We start from the raw sequence: 24,718 nt of genomic DNA, 5'->3' as shown, positions 1-24,718 counted from the left end.
CCAGTTTAAAATGAATCTGCAAACATGAATTTTTTTTTTCTCTGACACTTCTGTCACAAACAATAGTAATAGTATTAGCAAAGACAGGACTTGAAAGGTAAGACCTTTCCTCTGCCAAAAGGGCAAAACCAAACATTATTGTTGCAGCCACGTGTCTCCCATCATAGATTATCAAGCTTAATTACTTACTACAGCATATTATCAAAATTGCAGTACTGAGGCTTTACATTTTAAATCTCAAGATTTAGTTTATTCCCTTCCAAAATTTTTTGTATATCTTTAAGTAACAAATTGCTAAGTTCATAATGTAGAAGTTAAGTCACAGAAGAAAATAATTTTGAATTGTTTTTTGTGTGTTAGCAGTGCTGTGTGAACTAAGCACTTTCCTTCCAAATCACTATCCTTGCATCTGATAATGATCGTGATTCAATTGGGTAAAAGTGAGTAAGATGGAGAGGGCAGGAGTTTAGAAACAAATCTACAAATTCTTGTTTCCTTACATAGACTTAGATCTTGTCAACTAAAAGTGTCAGAAGGATTGCACCTTGGATGGAGTTTTTGGGACTGCAGTCAGTAGGGACGTAAAATAAACATTTCAGATTGGTTTTCACTCCCTGGCTCTAACAGAAAAATTGAGAACTGTTTCCTAGAAAATGCATGGAGACATAGCTGAAAGCAGTGTTCCATCATCCACCCAGGTTTACAAAGGTTTTTTTCCTTCCTCTTTCCCCAGTGATCATTACTGTATATTTTAAACATTAAAGCTGGGTTGAAAAAAGTCCAAATGTTGTTTTCTTCTCCAAACATGAGTATGTGTAATAACATAGTAGTAAATAGTGTGTTCTAGTGTAAATAATAGTTACTGCTGAATTTTTTAACGTGCAGGATTTTGTAATGGTTATACCCTGCTCTACTGTGAGCAAAAGGAAAATTAGTAGTTTCCTTTATAAAACAAAATTATCATTATTGAATGCTGTTTTCAGAACTAATAACGATCACAAGATCTGTTCTACTGCTGTATATTTAATGGTCTATTGTATAGCTGTATATTGGAGAGGAAAAGAAAAAGCTTACTAGTTTCTACAGATGCTTGAGATTTTTCACTCCAATACTGCTCCTTTTAGACAGTGGACACTTGGCAGATTCTAGATATTTTTCACTTTTAATTGCAATTTTTTGTAAAAAATAATTTATTATAATTTTTTGTTATACTTTTGTCAATTGAAGTTATTTACTCTTCAGCTTTACAAATACAGTGTATAAAGAAAAATGCTTCAAAAGAAATTTCCAGATTCTTCAGTGTGCTCTTTCTCCACTTCTTTCAAATAATAATTAGCATTAAAAAGAACAAAACTAAAAGTTCCCTCTGACGTTTTATAGCAGAGTAGAAATCTAATTGAACTTAATGTCAAACAGTTTTTGAATCATAGATTATTTTCTTTTAAATTTTGTTCTCTGCCTCTATTAAATGTGAATGCAGTGCTTATTAAATGCAGACTTAAGTAAGTCAGTGAAGAACATTGTTTTTATTAATATTATTTCATATATATTCTTCTGGTGGCTGTCATTGGCAAAGTGACACCATGCTTACTCTTTGACAATTTTCAGTTATATTGGAAAAATAAACTGTAATGTGTATTCTCTCCCCTGTAGTTTGTGGGTTGTTCACAATGGTTGTTTTTTTAAAAAATAAGTATGTTGTGTGGCTTGCAAATATAATTGGGATATTACCAGTGTTTCATTTCCCATCCTTCACTTGCTTTCATGCTTCAATGCCAGCAGAAAGATAGCCTGCTCCAGAAATGAGCCATGTGTAAGTTGTTGGCACCTCCTCTACCACCAGCAAACGATTTGAGATAGTGCATTCTGGGATGTAATTGTTCATCCATTAAATATCTAGCTAAGGTTGGGTTAGCTAGATTGGATTAGCTAGCTTTGAGTAAAATCAGTGAACAACTATCAAATGAATGTCTGTTCCTACTACTACTAGTTGTGTGGTAGCCTAGAAGGAAGAAGCCTTGTGTTGCAGTGCAATAAGTTGCTTCTTCTGTCAGTCAGGAGTCCCAAACCTGTCAAAGATGCTTATGTGAACAAAAATTGAAAAGCTCAGTTTTCATTTATTTATTTCTGTGGGGTAGGGTAATGGGAGGGTCAAGGAAAAGTTCTCTTTAATATCTGTTCAGTGGGGTCAAAAAAAGCACAGAATATGCTGAGTTGTAGGAGACCCACAAGGATCATGAAGTCCAGCTCCTGGTCCTGCAAACCACCATCCCCAAGAGTCACACCATGTGTCTGAGAGCATTGTCCAAACACTTCCTGGGCTCTGTCAGGCTGGTGCTGTGATCAGATCCCTGGGGAGCCCCTTCCAGTGCCCAGCCACACTCTGGGTGAAGAACTTGTTTTTAATCTCCAACCTAAACCTCTCCTGACAACTTCAGGCCTCTCCCTTGGGCCCTTTCACAGGTCACCACAGAGAAGAGGTCAGTGCCTGCCCTCCCCTTCCCCTCCTGAGGAAGCTGTAACTGCAGTGAGATCTCCCCTCAGTCTCCTCCAGACTGAACAGACCGAGTGACCTCAGCCACTCCTCATACAGCTTCCCCTCAAGGCCCTTCAGCATCCTTGTGGTCCTCTTTTGAACACTCTCTCAATATCTTGTTTATATTGTGGCATCCAAAACCACACACAAGACTCAAGGTGAGGCCACCCCAGCTCAGACCACAGTGGGACAATCCCCTTCCTTGCCAGCTGGCCATGCTGTGCCTGATGCACCCCAGGACACTGCAGAAGCAGTCACTTAATTTTCTTCCCTCAGCCCCTTTTCTTTTTTCAGTAATAGTAACCTGATCCTGGCAAGACTACAGCCTTTGCCAATGCTCCTGTGTAGGAAACACAGTGCCAAGTACTTCTTTCAGTCTATTTTGCAATGGTATCAGAGGAGGCACATTAGGAAAACTGTTCAAATTCAGTAGAAATCCCCCATAAAAAATAATCTGACAGTCTTAGTCTGGAAACTAAGAGTATCCAACCAAGAAAGAAGAAAAGGACAGTGTCTGCTTGTGTATATATATGAGACTATATATTGTAGCACTTGTCTGCAATATCCAAAGTCTTGTCTTATCCTACACATTTGCTCTAGAGTAGACAGGTGACAACATGAAATTTGTCTTCTTTTCTCCTGTTTGTCAGATGCACTATAGGCAGAGCAGGATGATAGCAATTCTGACATCATCAGATGGTTTTGAATGTTTTATAATAAACACATTGTTGCAAGCTTTCTGGAACTATAAAAATGTTTGCTTGTATTAGCTATGAGGCTGAACTAATCAACTGTGATGAGACAAACTGGATTTTCTTAACCTGTTTTCATGTTTCAATAACAGATACACGCTGGATGAGTTTGGAACAGCTAGGAGGAGTGCTGTGGTCCGTGGCTTTATAGATGCTCTTACTAGAGGAGGTCTGGGAGGTACTCCCCGCCCTATTGAAATGCACTCTCATGATCCTCTGAGGTACAGTACTAACAAGAATGTATATGAAATAATATTTTTTTTTTTTGTTGGCATTTTGAATTCCTGATGCCATTTATGACGCCACTAATTTACACCAAAATTTCTGTCTTTGTTTAGGTATGTAGGAGACATGCTGGCCTGGTTGCATCAAGCTACAGCTTCTGAAAAAGAACACTTAGAAGCTATGTTAAAGCTTGTGACTATTCAAGGTAGTAGTGGTTTTAAAACGTAAATTGTGAAGCGATAGTAAGTCTGTGATAAGTAAAAAAGTACAATTAATTTCTTAGGTTGGGCTTCAGTTACAAGTCTTGAGTTTAAATTTTCCTAAAAATAATATCAGAATAGCTGGTGGTTGCATTCTGCCAAAAGAAGGCCCATAACAAAAGAGTATTTCAAAATGCACTCAATTTATTTTACTGTACTTACAACAGGTTTACATTAAATTTAGAAAGAGATATTTTAGAGCATAGTTGAGAGTTCAGAAATTGTAATATATATGAATACATATCTCCTTGAAAACATTGCATATTATGTTGAGGATTTTTATTATGCTTTTGCTCTTTTGTTTAGTAATTTTTTTGAAATATAATTATTTGTTTCTTTAAGTCTCTTCATTTTGTGCTAGAAGGAAATTGGAATTTTCATCTGTCATTTAACATCATTTCAGGTTTATGGAGGTTGAAGTAGGCTGCTCACAGATAGGTGAAGCTTTTTAATACCAAAACTGTCCTTCATTTCAGAGCTGCAGATGCTCATGCTTAATCTTCAGCCCCTTTGCTTTCTTTTCAGTAGATTGAACCTATACTTTAAAGACTTTTATCCTGTAGAAGAGTATGATTTGCCACTATAGTTTCAGAGAAAGATATATTTTTTAAATTAAGCATGTGTACTCAATTGTAACAAACTCTCTGTGAGAGCTTATACTTGATCTGGTGAGCTCTTCAGGTTGCATCTCAATCTTACTCTGGGTTTTAAAGTGAATATGTACCCTGATTTTCCTTACTGCTGTAAGTATTAATTGGCTTTTCTAATTTATGGTATATGGGAAATGAGGCTGTTTAGGACCTTTTGTGAATCAAACTAGAGGAATGCTATTTTTTAACTGCAGTTAATGTACTATAAAAGTGCATTTAATACTGTTTGCTGACAGTATTTCAGGGAGACAGGAAAGCAGGCCTCATGATGGTTTTATAATAGAGAGAAAGGCATGGCAGTTCTTTGTAGATGACTGATTGATGCTTTTGCTGTAACTGGGGAGCCCTTCAGAAAAAGCTGGACCCATAGAGTATGTAAATATGTCTGGTTCTCCTGTGGGCTGCACTTCTGCTGCTGCCCTTTGTTCTGAAAATCTCCCACTTCTTTGTCTAGTGCTTTGCTTAACTATGAAGTTCTTTGGCCTTCAGACAGGGTGTTGGGCTGAGGCGATATGACCATGAAATTAGATATATTTGGAGCATTTCAGCCACAGGATAAGATACTTGATAATATGGAGAATATAAACATTTGGAGGAGAAGTTTTCAACAAAAAATCACCAGGCCAAAACCTTTTTCTGGAAATACTGGTATAAACAAGAGATTCCTGAAGGAAAAAATGTTTTCCTAAGCTCTCCAGGAGTAGGTCTGCTATCACTATCGTACAGTTTTCAAGAAATGTAAAAAGGAGTTCTTACTTTCATACTGGGAGCAACAAACTGGGAGCTTGGGATGTGCTGTCTGTAGCTATTCCTCTGTGTCTCTGGGGAAATTTTTTTGATGACAAGGATAGTGATGTGATAAGGTCTGTAAGACAAAACAGTACTTAATAGGATACCACTGGATTTAACAGCTATGGGCAGCGCAACCCCAAGGTACCCTGAGATTGTATGTTGTTTATAAATACAGTCCTGAGTTGGTAGTGAGGACAGGATCTATAGTACTGAAAAGCTCAAGCTGAATTTTCTGTGCTGTTGTGCAGTCTTTAGGTGTCTGGCTCTGGTGCAGACTACAGTAAAAAATAAGTTAATTTCATGTAGCCATTTAACAAATGGACATCTTTATTGGCAGTTAGAGATAAAGACAGAGATTTGCATCTTCAGAGTGCAGTTCTTCCTAAAAAAAATTGAGATCTAATGTAAGATTTTCTGGAGACTTTCATCACAAACTGGGATTTTTTTTTTCCATTCCCCTATAGAGGGAGCCCAAGCAGCTGTCATAGATAAAACACCTACCTGGTGGTCTGAAGTTAGTTCAGTCAGATGTTTTCACTTCAATTGAAGCTTCAGTAGATTTTTGCAGATGGAACCACTTCTCTTATTTTTGTTCAGGTGTGTCTATACTGAGTTCAGATTTCTGTTTAAATTTTCCTATAAGCTCTGTGTAATTTCAGGACTGTGGAGACTGTGGTAAATCACAGCTATAAAAAACTTCCCTTCTCAAGAAACACCAAAAAAAAAGCCACATGTATACCTGTTGGTGTGATACAGGTGGAGTTGGTCCTGCTGGATGAAAAATTTTATGTGTGACACTTGTTTAGGGAAAGGTTTCCACCCCAGTTTTTACTATAAAGTGACCAAACTATGTAGCCCATAAGCAGAACATGCAAGGATGGCTTTTAAAAAGCTTTAAAATGTTAACCTTGCAAAAATTGTTTCAAATTAATCTGACCAAAATGCTATTAAAATTTTAAGTGCTGAAAACACATTCAGAAAAGTTTTAACTCTTTTACTGGAAAAGCATAAAGCGTCTAGTTTTCTTCTTCAGAGTTTAGGTATTCTGCTAGCAGGAACCTCCCAGTCATACAGAAATCTTCTACTTGTAAGGAATGGAGAATTGCAGGCATTTTAAGAGATGCAATAGAAGCCCATTTTTTGTGCAGTTACAGGAACCCAGATGGAGAACAGAAGCTAAACAAAGTCCAAAAAAGAGCTCTCCTTTTATAGAGGGATACACAGAAAAAAAAAAATATATATATGGTGTAGCAAGGAGTTGGAAGCGTATCTTCAGTTATGAGCTGTATTCTTGAAGTTATTTTGGACCTCTGAGAATTGTTTATTCTGTAACTCTCTTATGTCAAACTTGCACCACTTATATAATGGATTCTGCTGGAAGATTTCACTGCTTTTGGAATCCAGATATTCTGATTGGACATGAAAATACATGCGAAGGCACAAGCATGTGGTATCTCAAAATTTTTATTCCGTGTCCTTTGGTATTGGAACTTGTATATTTTTTGAGCTAAAGTTTTTATACCAAACAACTTGTTTTTAAGTCAATCTGGTCTAGATGCACTATTGCAAATATGTGCTAGGTACTTGTTACATTGATGAACAGTACAAGCATAACTGTTCCTACTAAAAAATGTGTAAATTGCTAAGGTCTATCTGGGAGCTAGCCATTACGTAAAAGAGCTATGCATGCTGTGGTTTGTAATCTTGCTTTTTGCCTTGATATCAATACTCAAGTATATAACCATATTTTTATTACCTTACCAATTCAGTATGTTGAAATTCTTACAGCCACCACACTGAATTCAGTTGTTACTGCTTATATGGCTTTTCAATTAACTTGGTGTAAAGAGGCATTGGCACAGATCTCTGATCTTTCATTATTTTTACACTCTGAGGTAATCTGTCTTAGTCTGAAAGAAGCAAAATATAGCTTCAGGTCACCTGATTTCTGTCACATGTCACAGGCAGTTTGTTTACTTTCATTTCATGGGTCCCATCTGAAGATGAACTCCTGTTGACAAGTTTTAAATTAGAATTAAAGTATTGCTTTCTCCATAAATCTGTTCTGAGTTGTTACTGAAGTGAGAGCTTGAAGATCTGTTGCTTTCAGTTTGATTGATTTATGACAGCACTGGTTGCCATGCAACAATTCATTTGTGTTTCGTGATAAGATAGGGCAATATTCTCTTTTGTACATCGTTTTGTGGAAGATGAGTTTCAATTGCTGCTGGGGAGGAAGCGTTTGCCAGCGCTGCAGCACGCATTAGTGTGGAGGTACACATGTCACTTCGTTTGTAACAATGCCATGAGCTCGTCAGTAACCAGCGCTGACAGACACGTGGTTTTGCCAGTCAGGCCTTTCAAAATGGGGTGTACTGCTGCTCCTTGAGTGTCTCACTGGCCTGGGTGTTTTTTCCATGTTTTTCTAGTTTAATTTCATGAGGTGCTAGTATTGAGCCTTACTGAGACAGCTTCTTGCTAAATCATTCTTCCCCTTGCTGCTTCTACCTCACATTCCTACGCGCTGTGTTGCACTAGGAAGCAGTTGCGTAGCAAAAGGTAATGACTCCAGGACTGTTTGCCATGCAGCTATTTCTTAATGGCTAGATTTGAAGTACAGTGGAGGTGTGAACTAGTCGTGTGGAGAAAAGAACACACAGTTCATAATGCTTTTTTATGGGGGAGTACCTCCTACATTTGTTTATTTGTTTTATAGGCTTGAAGAAAAGAGAATACATTTGCATAATCTTAGCATGTGTTTGCATTAACTATAGGTGTGGAAGAAAATATTCAAGAAGTGGTTGGGCACATAACAGAAGGTGTCTGCAGGCCTCTGAAGGTGAAGTTTTTTGTTTTCCTTAGCACTCTAAATACAAAAACTATTCTGTTATGATTTTTCAGAACTTGTACTCCCATCTCTTCAGTGTATTTTATATATATCAGTATATTATATATATATGATATGGTATATGATATTAGCCCTTGGTTAAGAATTAGATTGTCAACTTCTGAAGATTTTTTTCTGAAGTTAAAGATTGCTTTGTTCATAGATGTGTGGTTGATAATAGTCATATAGTGAGAGATACTAGGATGCTAAATTTGAGTCTTGATTTTGGTTTACTTTTCCTGTGCTGAGGAGTGATGATGTACAAAAATACAGCTTTGTGGTAAGTGTATGGGAATAGCTGTAGTGGGTCAAATGAAAAATCAGTGTAATTTACTAACCTGTTTTTCATAGTGATCATTATGCTCAGGGAAGAGTGTACAGGTTATGCAGTTATGTCATACTTCTATAGGATACTTTCCTTGCCTGTTTGTGAATCTGCTAAGGACATACTGAGACATAACTTCTTTGTATAGAATAGATCTCAATGGATGTTTTCTTGCATGAGCATGTCAAGCTGATATAAAATGTTGATACTCACAATATATCCTTCAGGAGCGAAGTAAACATTCAACTCTGTTATGTGAAAAGCCAGTGTGAAAAGCCTTTTGTGGTTTTTGGGGTTTTCTGTTTTGGTTTTTGGGGTTTGTTTTGTTTAATAACTCCAGCTCTTGTATTTTAAAGACACTGTGAAAAATTGTTTCCTAATTACCATCTTTATGCTACCTCAGTTTTTCATATTTGTCACATCTTTCTATATTTGTCTTTTTTTCAAGCTACAGCCTTAGTAAGTTTAGGGGATGCATTTGATAGAAGTTATTAGTGATGATCCATCAGATGATTGACTGACTTATCTATTGCATGTGCTTCACATAAGCACTGAAGTAATCAAGGTGATGAAGCTGATACCAATTATTGCCTGACTGTGCAGTGTTTAAATCCAGGTGTTTTTAAAGTAAAATCTACAGTGCCTAAATACTATTATAATAAATTTCTCTTAGGATTCTGTATCTATAACAACCGTATCCAGTTGACAAATACTCAGTCTCAAATGTGAACAGCTAGTTTCTGGATACTAAACCTAAGTTTCTGATAAGAAAAGGATAAGGTCTTGAAAGAGGTAAAATTCAGATAGGTGGCATTTAGAAAGTCTCAGAATTAAAGAAGAATTGAGGTTGGCAAGGACATCTGGATGTCACTTGGTCCAGAACCATCTCTCAGCTCAGGCTGAGGCCACCTAGAGCTGGTTGCCCAGGACTCTGTCCAGGTGTCTTTTAGATACTTCCAAGGATGGAGTCTCCACAGCCTCACTGAGTAACATATTCCAGTGCTCGGCCACCTGCACAATAAAAAAAAGTATTCCCTGATGTTCAGACAGTCTCTTGTATTTCAGTTTTGTGCCTGTTGCCACAGAATTATGATCATCCTGCACAACCTTTTAGTTTTTGACCTGTTGGAAGACACTTGTCCTAAGAGACACACATTTGCCACAGCTTTGTGTTTTTGGTAGTTATTTCCAAACTTTCTGTGCTCTTGAATCTGTTCTTATAATATTGAATGCTGATGTTTGAGTTCAGTATTTCTGTGCATTCCAACAAAGTGATTAAGTGTAAAATCAAACTCAAGTTTTTCCTCTTCTTCTGTCTGTTCTTTTTCAGTTTTTATTTTCTTTACTTTTAGTTATTCCCATTTTTTTTGTCAATATTTTGTTTTCCCTCCTTTTCCCCTGCCTGCCCTATTCTCTTTTACTGTACAACTAGAATATATATTTGTATTTATGCCCACGGGACTTTTAGGTAACATTGGAGACATATATTTGTATACAGACCTTTGTATATATAAACACATTGAAAAGCAAAGTTCACCTGCGTGTTGAAATAAACTTTGTGCATTAAGTATTGTGAATAAGAGTTAAAAAGTATTATTTGTTTTTGGTCAGTGAAATAGATGCAAACTGAAAGGACTGAGGAAACATAATCTTAGTCGGTTCTTCCTGCAGCTGGCTCTGAGAAGAAAAGATTGCAGCTCATCGTGTTCCACTGAATAGTAAATAACTTGGGAGAGTGGATGGTGGCTGCTGATTTGTGTGTGGCCCTTTCACACTCAGGCACAGGGAGAGCAGTGCAGTGATAAGTCACTGTCTATTCTGCTTCATAAGTGCAGGAAGATTGACCCTGCAGCAGCTTTTTATGAGTGGATTGGGACTGTGTGTACCATGGAGACAAGACATCAGCTGTCCAACTGTAAAGACAACCAGCACCATTTTGTTGTGTAGCCAGGATCTACTGGTTGAGATAAACAGTCCACAAAGCTGGTTATTAGTTACAAATACATCTAAGTATTGGCAGGAGATATAAACACTCTCCCTTAAGGGAAGAATTTATTCATCCAGGTGAAATTTGTTTCTTAGGCAGAATACCTAATACTTTGATGTTCTGAATTTCTCCATGATGCTAGAAATGTACTGCTGTAGTTTAGGATTCTGCAGCATTGCAGCTGTTCTTGCTATTCAGTGCTGGGGAAGATTTCAATACTGGTATTAATCCATCAAATTATCTCATTATTTTTAAATTTCCAGTAACTGCAGCAGTCTGTAGTGTGGGATTTTTGGAAGGCTTTTTGGGTTTGTAGTTTTTATTTTTTTTAAGAATGCATACATCTTTATGCTTTCTGCTGAGATGCTTGGCAGCCCAGAAGCTCTTCAGTTCAAGCCGAATATTAAAGTTAACTAGACATCCTCTTTTAAAATTTATTTTTGGTTTAATTTATATTTCAAAAATCATAGATATATTGCATATAAAGTCATAGAAGGCTGGATTTTGGAATCTGTGACCTGAAGGATGTTTGTATTTGTTCATGCTACAGGTTAGAATTGAGCAGGTGATTGTTGCCGAGCCAGGAGCAGTTTTACTGTACAAGATTTCTAATTTGCTCAAATTCTATCACCATACAATCAGGTATGCAAAATTACAAAATATGTTAAAAATGCCTTTTTTTCCCTAATTGTATATATAAGAATAAATCTGCTAGGAAGAGTACTTTTGTTGCTTAGTTGTTGCTCTGCACTATAACACCACGAAGAACCACATGTGATATCATGCAGAAACCATTTACCTATTGCCATTCCTCAGTTCATATCAAAACTGCTTTGGAATATAGCATCAATTTGCCACAATAACTATTTCCGTATTTTTCTGTGTAAATTCAAATAGTATGCAAAAGAAAACCCTACACAGCATTTAATATGACAGAGTCAAGTCCCCTTTGAGAAAATGTTATTAAAACAAATTTCTTCCGTTCTTCTTTTTCATGGTTTTTTTTGGTTTGGTTTTTTCATAGGTTTTCTGTTTGTTTGCTTGGTTGGTTTTTAATTTAAACAATTGTGTTTTGATAACTTTTTTTCCCTGATTATGTATTTCCTTATCTCACTGTTGAAGACATACTGATCACCTTACAACCGTCCAGGTGCCACCAGGAATACAGAAACTGGAGAAAAGTCAGAGCTGCTAATTTACATATAATTTATATGTTGTGGCATATGCTATAGTTCATTTTGGTTAGAAACAGCAGTAGAAAAAAATATTCCTTCGCAGCCCTGAACTGAACTGCTGAAAATTTGAAACATTAATATTACTAGTTGGGATTCTCTGTCTGAAAATACTTCAGATGTTGGGCAAACTGGGATAAGTGGCTCTTGGGCACCTCCCAGCTTATTTAAAATCCTCAAGTGTGATGGCAAGTCTGTTGTAGAACACATGTAAAACCTATTCTTAATTTTATTGTCCAAAAATCGTGGAAGATTTTGGTGGTGTTTTTCTGTCTCCAAAGTTAGTGTTTCCCCATGGTTATAAAGCTTGTTGAAAATGTGATGTTAAAATGGAAAGTCATAGGCAGTCTTGGTTTCTGTCTTGTTAACAACACAGTGTTTAAAGACCAGTGATGTACCTTCTACCAGCTGAATAATTTCCTCTGCATAGGGAAGGTACACCTCACTAAAGAAAGGAAGAAGCAGTTTGAGAAATGATCTATTAAACACAAGATTACAATCTGACAGTTGAGATAGAGGTTTATTCCTATTATGACACAATGAATTTTTACTGCCAGTTTGTAGCTTAAAAGTGCAATTTCTATAGCCAGAGGGAGGGTATATACTTGAGAGAAGCATAGTCCTGTAGTGCCATTTAAGGGTTACATGGTGTCTGTGCTAAGTGTAGTAGTTTGGCACTGAGAATATCAAGGCATGAATTCTTACATTTTTAGAGAAGCCCAGCATCTCTGTGAAGAAAGGAGAGGTAACGCTATCCCTAATAGGCAGCATGATAGAATAGTTAACTCTTTTTGTTATGTAATTCATTTTTGATAACAGAAGTAGATTTATTGCATAAGAGAGCAAAAATCCAGTAAATTGTAGTAGTCTACAAAAAAGTTGTGCAAGTGTGATAACCTGTATTTAATATTTGCTTAGTGACATACTTGATGATGCTTGTTCTTACAGTCAGCTTATCTCTCAGCTGTAATGGAGAAGTGTTCCTTGCAATTATTTTTTCTAAGTTTTCAACTGTGAAAATAATCTTTCTTAAAATTATATTTAAATATCTAACTAACATGTTGTCCCCACTTTAGATTTGTTAAATAATCTTAATTTTTTTTCAGTGGTATTGTAGGAAACAATGCCGCCACACTGTTAACAACAATTGAAGAAATGCATTTGTTGAGCAAGAAAATATTCTTTAATAGCCTGAGTCTTCATGCAAGTAAACTAATGGACAAGGTTTGTTTCAAAATTGTATGGCTTTCTTCTTTCAAAACATGCTTGCGTTACCCTTTTGTCTAGTAAGATTACTAGGTAAATAGCTGTTTCATATGTCAGTTTTTCCTAAAGTTGAAGTCTTGTATTTTTAATATTTTAGTCATGGAACTACATTACAAACTTTCTGTTTATATTTTAATTCTAATAATAGTGGAGGTTTTGTAGGTATGTGGCTACAATCTTGCAGTTAGCAATATTCTTTTTGCAGAACAGTTTACATATTTTTACAATTTATGGGAAGCAACAAAAGTAGGAAGTTTTTGTAAGTGAAATAGAGCAATTGAGGTGTATAATTTGTGTTAATTAATGATAATATTATAATAATACAATTTGTGTATAACAGGCGATTTAGCTGTATAATTTGTATTAAGGCATCATCAGATAAGTAGTTAATTGTGCATCATTCCTTTTTTTGAAGTTGCAAGGTATATCCTAAAATGGTAATCTAAGAACAAACAAATTCTGTGCTTTTCTATCTTACTATAAAAGTAGTTTTATCACGTGAACATTGCTGCAACATTTGTAAATGCATTTCTAAATTATTTAACCTACAAAAAAATAGAAAAGACTTCATTTTCCAGAAACTATTCTTTGTGCAGACTCGTAATTTGCTGAGCACTCAATCAGGTTTTCTGAGTTTTGTCATCATTGTTCTGTGGTCCCAAACATGTTTTCTCATTCAGCAGAGTCTCTCTGGTCCTAATTTCCTGTCTTTCTGCAGGAGCTGGGGAATGACTTTCTCAAAGAAGCAGTTGTTCCTCCTCTCCCAGATATCCCAGTGACTCCTTTCAGTGGTTTCATCTGTTCATTGGGTTACTCCTTAGCTGCTACCACCCACAGTCCATCCTGCTAAAGTCCACTTAATGCATTGTTGCTGTCGGGTATTTCCATTTGAATGCAGTATCATATCAATAATAGTTCCTTTGCTATTAATGCTTCTTCAAGGATCAGCTAAAGCTGAGTTCCTAAAACATGCAATGGACAAAAACAACGTGACTTTACAAAAAAATGTTTTATTTCCCATTACGTAAGCTAAAATAAAATATTTGTGTAAAATTTCCTTATAGGAAAAGAAATCAGTGTTGGACCTTAGCAAAAATGTATGACTACTCTTTGCTTGCAAAGTGCTTAGGGAAAGAAATTTTCTTGGCTTGGATACATCTCTGTATTCATCTCTTTTATATTTATTTATCCTGTTGGGTATTACATCTATACTCAATTAGGATCCAAGATGATTTTCCTACTCATGTAACTCACAGTCTTTGAAGTTTTGTTTTGGGTGATACATTGTTTTCAGTTCGGAAATGTGTAGAATTCAGAAGAAGAATGATAATGGAGTTATGATCCCCTAGTTCATAGTGTGTGTTTGTTTATTCTATTGTCCCTCTGGGAAGGTTGTGTAGTCCTCTTTGCCCTCTTAGTTCCCCTTCCCTCTGCTCCCAATCTGGATGTAACCAATTCTAGATGCTGTCATTGTTTTATAAAGTAATCAAATTTGCTTTTACTGGCCTTAAATGAAGGCAGTGATTGCACTGCCACCTTCAGCAGTGTTATATTACAAGTAATGAATGGCATACCGAGCCTACCATGTAATGGGAAAAGATCATAATATTGCTCTTTCTCAGAAACACATTTATAAATTAAGTCTGAAACATCAACATATTACATTGCCTGTGTGCCCTATGAAGATCTTTCCTCAGAATATAATTGAGGTCAAAAGCTTAAAGAGATTTAGAGGACTGTTAGATATATGGGTAACAAAGGCTTCCACAATTATTTATTAACCTGCTTCAGGAGTTAACAATGAGGTAACTCTATGTCTGAGAAGAAATCTTATTGTTCTAATGCATAGTTCTCATAACTGAGTTTTAGATAGTCCTCTGTAGCACCATATATTATTACCCTTTGTGAGTGGATTACTGAATGGATAGAATGATGTCTTATCTCTTCATGACTGAAATTAGTTTTGCTTCATAAAAAATACAAAATTTATAGGTGGATTGCAGTCAGAAAAACATTAGTTTCCATGCGATAAAGACCTTTCTTTTATAATAAATTTAATTCTCTTGTTACTTAGTTTTTTGTGTGTTAGTGTACAGATAAGCCGGTTTTTATGCCTTTTCATTTGTCTTTGTAAATTTAGTAGTGAATGTCACAGTGCCTTTACATTTTGAGGAAACTGAAGGTTGCTTTTTACTATGCTTTTTTTTAATGAGCATACAGACAAAAATGGTTTATATGTATTAGGATTTTCTTCATATGCCAGCCTTTTTCCATCTTTTTGCCATCTATGTGTGCACTGCAATTGCTTCCAGGTTTGTTTTTTTTAAAATTATTTTTAAAGAAGATTAAACCCCTGGAAGATAGACCTTTTGTACTTACTTAGGCAATTGCAAAGGCTTCACTGCTGTTCTTGTTGTGCACCTAGAGAATATTCAGTGGGAAAATTAATAAATTACTTTTCACTTGAACAATCTGGAAATTGCAGTTTCTTACTCAATTTAGATTATTCTTCTTAAGGCATTGATAAACCTTTTTCAGAGAATAACAATTGTCCAATACTTTGATTAAAATATGATTCTTAAGACAATTTGAATAATTTTGGAGATACATTAAAATGCAACTGGGATGTTCTGAAGTAAAAACACTTCTATTTCTATAGGTTTAAGTGCCTCTTTTGTTAAGATTACTGGAGAGTGGTGAATGGCCTGTCAGGTAGACAATTTTAATAACAGTGTTTCCTCAGTGTCATCTCTTGTTGCTGATAATTCGCTTTTTAAATATCTATATTGTATCTAGTAGTTGATAGATCAGAATATGATTTAAGCAAATCTTTCACTTAAATATAGCTAGTTGAGAATATGTTTTCTCATGAATTTAATGAAAGCAGGTTTCATTAAATATGCTAACTCTTCAGGATCCCATTCTTAGGACACAGACAAACGACAGGATGGTAATTTGATGTCCTCATCACCACAGACAATAATTCCCTCGATTATTGATTATCCTGAGTTGAGCATTGAATTCAGTCTGCCTGGGATTTAATTTCTAGTTCTAATTCCAGCACACTGGGAAACTGAGACTTCAGGCTGTTCTTTCTAGGACAAGAAAATAGCTTCCTCTTCATATCTATTTTTGAGAAGAGTCCCATATTACATAAGGAGTGTCACTAGTGTGGAGGTGTATGGAAGCTTTTAGGCAGTCTTAGATCAGGATTCTCCCTCTTGGTTGTCAAGCCATCGGTGTAAATGATAGAGGGAAATCCCTGGTTACTTCAGAACACTTACTGGTTTGCCCAGAGCACTTTGCTATAGACTTTTTTTTCATTACATAAGAAAATCTCAAACATCTTGGTTGGAATCTGAAAATAAAATACTCAGCAGCTCTTAACTGCAAAATATTTGTTCTGAGAAAGCTTTTTCTATGGTGTTCTCATTCTGGCTTCTCAGGTAGCTCTGTTTGATCTGAAATCCATGTGACAGAAATTTTCAGCAGACTGCTGGAAAGTGAGTCCAGTCTTACCAAAGAAACGCAGTACTCTAGGGAGTCTGGTTCTGACACTTCTTGAAACCTGTCACGAAGCTTGGTAACAGAGTTGTTACAAAGACACTTTGTTTTTAGGGTTTAAAATGCCATTCATAACTTTGAGATTCTCCGGCTGCTGTAGAGTTCAGCGTTGACATCCTATAGAAGCTGTGCACCACCAGCCATCTCCTGTGTCACTGAAGGTTTAGTGCATCAGCTTTTACTGCAGACACCGCCTCTCTTTTGCCTTAGTGGCTTTTATCCTTCAGAGGCAGTGTTGGGCATTCTTGCCAATACTTTCTAGCTCTGGTAGCAATTGATTTCTTCTGGTTCTTGGTTGAACCACAATGTTTTTTGGCTAGTATTGGTGTCCTTATGCTGAAAAAATGTGGTTTTATTTGTTGCTTTTTAGCTTTTTTGGACCCAGCCATGGGTCCACCAACCATGCTATAGTAAAGTGGATCAGAATTATCATTAAAATCCTTATGTATCCTTTTCCATGTTTTTTTTTCACTCTGTGCTTATTAATCAAATATATAGGAGTTCAGGATTCTGCTTGTGTTACTCATTGCCTGGATCTAAGAACAGCCCAATACAGATGATCATTTTATGATTGTAAATCCAGGAGAAAATAGCAAATGAAAATAATTGTCAGAACAACATAAACTGTTCCAATGCAACTGGGAGTAAAGTTCAGAGTACCTAATGGACTGGAGTGGATGGACTGCTCTTTCAGTCCTCTCAATATGGGAGTTATTTATCATCATGAATCCATTGGTGAGGCATTTTAACAAGTGCGTTAGGCCAACTGATGTCAGCATGTTTTATTGGACCACCTGTTAAATTAGGAGAGTGGGAATATTCAAGCCCACATGTCCTTCCTCCAGCTTTACTAAACAATTACTAAAGGAAAGGATAATTGCAAACATTTAATAAAATGGAATGAGAGTTATCATAAGGGCACTGGAGAAGGATTGTGCCAAACTCCAGTCATCTGCTGTCTGAGCTGTTTAGAAGACTATTAGTAGCATATCCCAAATTAAGTTTTGGTATTATTATTCCTTAATGCTGTTCTTTTTAGAGTAGATGCATGCTAATTAAATGCTGCGATCACATTATCTTTTAAGTTGTTCAGTGAGAGAGATATTAAAACGTTGCATGGGAATAATTGTAAACTTGTCCTTCATAATTTGGTTCCTGCCAGAGTGAAACCTATTAGATTTCTGGGAAATCAGATGTGGGGCAGATTGAATAAGACTGATTATTGTTGTGATCTGAATGCTACTGTCCTTTTAAATGGATCCATGAGAACAAAGCTTTTCTTCCAAGACCAACTTGATAGCTGAAAAGACAAGTGTGCCATTAGACATTCTACCTTGTTCACCTCTGTAGAATCCTAATAGGACCAGAAAATCTTAAGACAACTTCTCTGATAAGACATGCATTCAGGTTTCTTAGAAGTGCAACTGGTGGATATTGTCTCAACTGAGGAGAATGGATTCTCCAGTTGATGCTGCTCAGTGTTAACTGACAGCATGAAAAATTCATAACATTTTTACAAGATTCCACTCTGTAGTACTTCGGATCCAGCTTCTGCCAGTGGGGATTTTTAAGAGGTTGTATTTAAAGCTGCTTAGGCTCTTATAAAAGTCACTAACCTTCCATTTGTTACTTGTAAGTAGGGCTTTCTCTGTGGAGTTCTGTGTTTTAAATTACCGTCTTGTTTTATTTGGTAGTAGTATCACAGAATTAAAGAGTGGGTGAGTTCAACAGGAAACTAGAAACCATCTAGTCCGGCCATCTTGCTCATGACACGGAGTGTCAGCTAGAGCAGGTTGCCCAGGACTTGATCTAGCTGAAGTTTTAATAACACAAAGGATAGACTCCAAAACCTCACTGTGCAGCTGTCTCCAGTGCTTGACTAATGTCACAGTAAAAGGTTGTTTTCTTGTGTCTTAATCTGTGCCCATTGCCTCTTGGCCTGTTACTGGACACCTCTGAGAAGAGTCTGTCACCATCTTCATCCTACACTTCACATATTTATACACATTTGTAACATCCCCATGAGCCTTCTCTTCTCCAGGCAGAACACAGCCCCTCCTTGTGTAGGAGGTATTCCATTCCATTCATGAACATCATAACTGTTAACTTTCTAGTGTTCAAGTACCATAGTATATGAAGTTCTGATTGACTGATTTCAGAAGAAAATTTGCCCTTTTTTAAAATGTAACCTTTTCTGTAAATGAGAAAGGGAAACAATTAGCATACATGCACACTTCTTAATTGTTGATGCTGCCTTTTCTTTTTTCTGTATTTTCCTTTGTTGTTTGTAAAGTTCTGTAAGACATCTTTTGAGCTACTTGTTCCCACAGACAGAGAAACCTGCTCTGGATTATATGTTTGGAGGAAGATTGCTGGCTTGGTATATGTTCCCCACTGATTAATATGCAGAAAAGATACAAATTTTTATACTAAAGCTTATGCACAACTTTTAGTACCCATTTCAGTTTTGTATATTGGATTTTAAAAATGGATAATTTCTTGGGTTTTTTGAAAGGCTGAAGAGCTGTTTGGCATAATTTCTGTATGACTGAACTGGTAGTTGAAACCTATTAGAAACTTAATAGTGTGTCAGTGTATGTTTTAATGCAGTTGAACTCGCTGCTGCAGAACTTCCCTAATCATGTTTTAGTTACCTGCTGTCTAGCTTGCATCTGAAAGAGGTACTTCAAATGTAGAACTCAGCATGTATTTGAAACCTATTTTTCTGTGAATAGTATCAATTATAATGATCTCATGTAAAACATTCAGGACATTAATTATTTTTTTATAAGAATAGTAATTAGTGCTCATGAGTTGGAGTCTGTAGGTTCCTCTATAAATTTGAAGTGTCTGTTTTTAAATTTTCTTTTTTAATTTTGGAAAAAAAGCCCTCACTTTGTATTCATGTGTCAAAAGTTAGAATTTTCAAAATTAATATAACACTACTTTGATTCTCCTTCCACTGACTGATAATTTTATCTCTATTTCAGTAGTCAGGGATTTCAGGGTAACCCAAATACAATCTAGTGATCTAGATCTTTTTTCCTTGCCATATTTTCTTCTTCCATTATGTTGTTCCTTGCTCTTACCTGGAAGACTGTGGACTGTAAAGGAACAGACAAATGAGAGATGAAGCTAATTTAAGAGCTTCTGAGCACTAACTACATCAGGAGACAAAAATTCTGTGCAAAGCAGCCTGAAATTATAATTGCCATGATCTGTGTGTTTTGGAACTGAAAACTCCATCAAACTCTTCCAAGTAATGCCAAAATATCACTGAACATGGTCCAGTTCAAATCTTGAACTGGTGTGTTCAGGACACAATCCATACCCCTAAAAATAACAAGAAACAAGAAGAAAGTCATTCAGCACTGTAACTTTCAATAAACTTTACTACTGATCAGCACTAGTAAGTGCCTCTTTTTGTATCACTATTACCCTATTACTAGAATATTTGTTTCATGCTTTCAAGACCTCCTGGGTTGAACAGCTATTCTCTGAACCGATTAGATTTAGTTTTCCATTAGTCCCTTGAGTTCAGTATACTCTTTTGAAAAGTGAGAATAGAGGAACATTTTATATTCAGAAGGATGAAAAAAGTTTTCATTAAGTCTGTCTTGGTAAAAGAGTGGGGACATGTATGGTACCTCAAATGTTTCAAAGCACAAAGAGTGAAAATTCAGCCTGGTTTCAAAGAGAGAGTTGTTTTTTTCTTTCTTTGTTGGCATGTTCATCAGGTATAGATTTATTTCCAGAAAGCTCTGCAATGTTCTGCTCTGAAGATGTTTGCTGTGCTCTCCTTGATTTATTTGGCCATCAGCCTCTGCTCCTTGGAATTTAAATTTTATTTTTTTCTAACTTGAAGATTCAGACATCCATATTACTGTTCGATTCATTGGTGTTTCTTATTTGGGAAGGTATGGAACATGTTGCCTAAGATTTGGAGCTATCCAAAGCTGCTGCCTTTTCTTTAGAGCTGGAGTCTTAAGAGTACTGCAGAAGTGTGCGCTGCATTGCTCTCCTGCGGCCAGATACCCTGACTGAGACATGTAGACCAGTCCCATCCAAACTTACTTCTCCCTCCTTCTGGGGAGAGATGATGCCTTTAAGTCTTAACTTACTGTGTATTGCTGAGGGTCTTCTTGCTCCTACGTGGTCCAGCCATATCTGTGTTTGCCCTTGCATGGGCAAGAAGGTGGGAAGTGGATTGAAGGTAGAAGGAAATGAGGTTGTAGTAAGGGTTTGGAGGCAGCAGGAAGTCAGTTTGAGGCAGCATTGGAGACAAAAAGATGCAGCTGTGTTTGGAGTAGAACCTAAGAAATGTGTGTTGGGAAAAAGAGGTGCTAGGTTTCCTATAAATGTTTTATTAAGTGCTTAATGTGTATTTAGCTGTTACAAAGAAAAGGCTAAAGTATGTGAGCCTGGGTTAAAAATAGCATAGAATCTCAGTCCATTTCAGGGTGTCCAATATTCATAATTTGACTTGGAAAGCATATTTTTTCTCTAATATACACTAACTTTCCTTCTTTTTTTTTAAGCATCTGCATTACCTGCTTCTTATCTTTGGCATAAGCCTGCATTTCAGTTTGTGCAGTCTCGTTGCAGTTCATGTAGGTATACTAGAGTTAGCTTGTGTGCCATTCCTTTGTGTACTGGTAATTGAAGGCACAAGCTTGCTGGGGATTGAGACTGTATTGAGACTGTTGCATTTGCGACTACAGCTCTCATACTCGGCATCATAGGAGCTGTGCAGTCTTGTCAAGAACTGCTGCAGCATGGCACTCATCTCCCAGATTTCTTCTTGCGCTAGACTCTGAAGTACTCGCTCAAAGTGAACTCAGTGGTGCCAACAAGGTGGCTACTCTGGCACCTAATCTAGTAAATGTATTTTTTTTCAATGCCAAAACAGTAGTGTTTCTCCAAATGGTAAAACAGGCATAGTCAGAATGAAAGGAGAAGTTCAGTGTTGCGTGTTTGGCACTGAATGAGATGGTCGTGCTGGAAGTTGTAGGCAGTTATTGTCTGAAATGTGCTAGATTTGTCCAGTGTCAAATTAAAATTCTTCTCTGTGTGCCTATCTGTCATTTTGTTACTAGCTGATTGCATTGTGCTAACAGACTGGATGGTATTTGCTGTAAATGAGATTAATAAAAGTCCCTGCAAATATAATCTTGTTCTTCAGGTTGAGCTCCCACCTCCTGATCTTGGCCCAAGCTCTGCCCTAAATCAGACGCTTAACTTGCTGCGGGAGGTTCTGGCATCTCATGACTCATCTGTTATTCCACTGGATGCCCGTCAGGCTGACTTTGTGCAGGTACAAGGATGTTTGACTGCTTTATGTGTGTGAAGAGGAGGGAGAGGGGCAAAATAAAGAATGTCTAAGTTAGTTTCAGTGCACAAAAAGTAGATGGAACATTAATTTTTTTGTCTGGTCCCATTTTGGAGCTCTCTGTCAAACCAGAGTTTGTAATGTACATAACAGGGTGACTAACAAAATGGATAATTACAGTTGAATATGGAGTGCTACTCTTAACACAGTATCTAAATTCTGTTATCCAATTACTGTAAGTAAATTCACCCTCAAGATTGCACAATTACCAATTATCTAATCTGGGTTATTCTTCCTCCTGCTAGGCTGGAATCTGTTCTTCTCAGGTTTTTATACTTCCCCCATCACTGTGGTAGGTGATCACCTGCTGACAAATCCAGTAGAAAACTGCTTTCACAGTTGGAAACTCTCATTCCTTTTTATTCTGCTTTGGGGAATAAATACATGATAGAGACAGAATGAGGTTAGAAGCCTCGTGTGACATGATTTCCTCCCTCCCCTCCCTCTTTTCTGTGATTGCTATTTTAGGTTCTGTCTTGTGTGCTAGATCCGTTGTTACAGATGTGTACTATGTCTGCTAGTAATTTGGGCACCGCTGATATGGCAACCTACATGGTAAATTCACTTTACATGATGAGGACTACTCTGGCTCTTTTTGAATTCACTGACAAACGTCTGGAAATGTTGCAGTTTCAGGTAAGCTTTAGCAGCCCCAAAAGAAAATTAACTTATTACTGATATTTGTAAGTCGTGATGTGAACATATTTCAACCCAAAGCCAACATTATCTATATTGGGGAAATGGGATAAGAGGGCTTCTTATCAGAGATCATGAGCAGATAGCATTTTTTCATTTTAAACAGACAGAACATTAAAAGATTTGGTTTTGTTTGGTTTAGTTGCAGATAAACCCAGACCAGTGAACATTTTCATTATCCTAATCACTCTAATATTTATCTGCAAACTGTATGAGAAGAAGAAAATGGAAATTGAAAACTCAGTCAAATGGCTGACTGTATTCCATCATAGACTTAGTACTAGATCATCATTATTTTCTATTAGAATATAGTGTAGCTGAAGTTACTGCTTCAGTCCTGCTTTCTGCCTCTCTTTTCTCATTTGTTTGGTTTCCCCTCACATCCCGGGATAGTAGTTCATACATGGTACAATTTTGCAATGAAAATTTAGAAACTATTGACTTACAAAAACTTGGCCACTGCCCATTTATATTTTGCTACATGAATATGTCTGCAGTATATCTCAGGAGAGTATTTGGAGTTGAGGGGCTAGAAAAAAGTTACAAATTTTTATTTAAAGAGATCAGCAAGGATTGGCTGCGAGCCATTTTTCACTTTCTACTCCTAATCAGAATTTCTAGCACCTTTTAGCTCTGAAACAAACAAACAGACAACTTCACCAAACTGTCTGGGGTATTTCTAATTTCTTTTATCAGAGTTCCTTTCACAGTAAATGTTGCAATTGATTTATTCTTCAGAAAAGCAGTAGAGCTGAAGCTTACACATTTAATATCATTTACTTTCTTCAAACATTTTACAAATACAGGAACAGACTGAAAAAAATCTTTAAGATTATACATAAGTAGGTTATTCAAGTGGAGTTAGAATGGCATATTTAATAGGAGAAACATTTTTCATAGAAAAAGAACTCACAAAGACAGTTAAAAACTCCAAATTGAAATATTAAGATTTCCCTTCTGATTTAAAAAGGAAAGTGTGTTCTTCTAAACAATCTTAGGAAGTAAAAAGGTGAACTCTAAGTATCAGACAAAAGAGTCTTACATTTTACTAGACTTACAAAAAAAAAACTTATATTTTTTTCTTTAGGATTGGAGTAGTTATCTGTGAAAATGAAATAATAATATATATATATATACCCAAATGGCTTTCTGAGACTGCTCAAACTGAAAAATTATTGCTGCTGCTGTGACTGGATTTAGGGATTAGGTTTTCTTGCAAAGTAAAGATTATATTATGAATGTAAAATACTCTAAAAGTTTTTTTCATATGAAGATAACTAAAACAAAGTGGATAACTGTAATACCATTGTCTATTCTTTCAGTTGACTTTTTTTTCAAAATTCAGTTGACTATTTTCAATACACGTTTATCAGTATTGACTTTAAAATCAATTCTTAGTATGATTTATTTTTGGTTTTATTTTCCGTATGAAAGACTGTCTCTTGTTTATTGTAAAATTGCCATGTTATTGTCAGTATTTTCAATAAGAGTTGAATCATTTTTATCACATATTTTCAAAGAATTATAGGAAAATAAAATTATACAGGAATTTTTAAGATCACGTCTATAATCTTCATTTTTGGTGGTGTTGTATTTACAAATACAAAAAAACGAGGTCCTTTTATCGATCAGACATCAGAAAATTCTCTGCATTTTTATTATTGGTTCCTTGTAATACGAAAAATATAAATGGATAAAATAGTTATGCTGTATGTAGTTGTAGTATTTCCTTGTTTGTTGATCACTCTCCTTGGTTTTTTTTTCCTTCTTATTTGTGTTTCTAGATGTTTTAACCCCAGAACTTGTTACATTTAGTATTCTCACACACTCTTTATAAATACCTTACGCTTAATATTTCAGATTGAAGCTCATTTAGATACACTCATAAATGAGCAAGCTTCCTACGTACTAACAAGAGCTGGTCTGAGTTACATTTATAACGCTCTGCAGCAGCACAAACCCGAACAGGTGAGCTTACAGAATTTACATGTTGAGGGGGTACCACACACTTGCCAACTAGTGGAAATTTGGCCCTAATGTTTTTGCAAATTAGGCTTCCTCTGAAAGGAAAGGTTCAGTAATGTTGGTTTTTCACATGGCACCAGGACTTTTAGATGCAGGCACTTGCAGCTACAGCTTCTTTTACTGTGTGTTCAG

At 36.3% G+C, this 24,718-nt stretch overlaps 1 protein-coding gene across 2 annotated transcripts in view; it reads left to right on the top strand.

The window, feature by feature from the left end:
- COG6 (component of oligomeric golgi complex 6) overlaps positions 1 to 24,718 on the top strand; it is a 53,610-nt gene that overhangs the window by 19,616 nt on the left and 9,276 nt on the right. For both annotated transcript variants that reach the window (XM_015637786.2, XM_015637794.1), the window contains exons 9-16: positions 3,381 to 3,509; positions 3,627 to 3,718; positions 7,990 to 8,054; positions 10,965 to 11,056; positions 12,753 to 12,870; positions 21,659 to 21,790; positions 22,334 to 22,501; positions 24,422 to 24,529. In XM_015637786.2, the coding sequence (XP_015493272.1) occupies positions 3,381 to 3,509; positions 3,627 to 3,718; positions 7,990 to 8,054; positions 10,965 to 11,056; positions 12,753 to 12,870; positions 21,659 to 21,790; positions 22,334 to 22,501; positions 24,422 to 24,529 (904 nt within the window). The remainder of the gene's footprint in view (positions 1 to 3,380; positions 3,510 to 3,626; positions 3,719 to 7,989; positions 8,055 to 10,964; positions 11,057 to 12,752; positions 12,871 to 21,658; positions 21,791 to 22,333; positions 22,502 to 24,421; positions 24,530 to 24,718) is intronic.

The sequence above is a fragment of the Parus major genome, chromosome 1 (assembly GCF_001522545.3).
Source record: "Parus major isolate Abel chromosome 1, Parus_major1.1, whole genome shotgun sequence".
NCBI lineage: Eukaryota > Metazoa > Chordata > Aves > Passeriformes > Paridae > Parus > Parus major.
The sequence above is the reverse complement of the archived record's forward strand: the minus strand, read 5'-3'. Positions and strand labels throughout refer to the sequence as shown.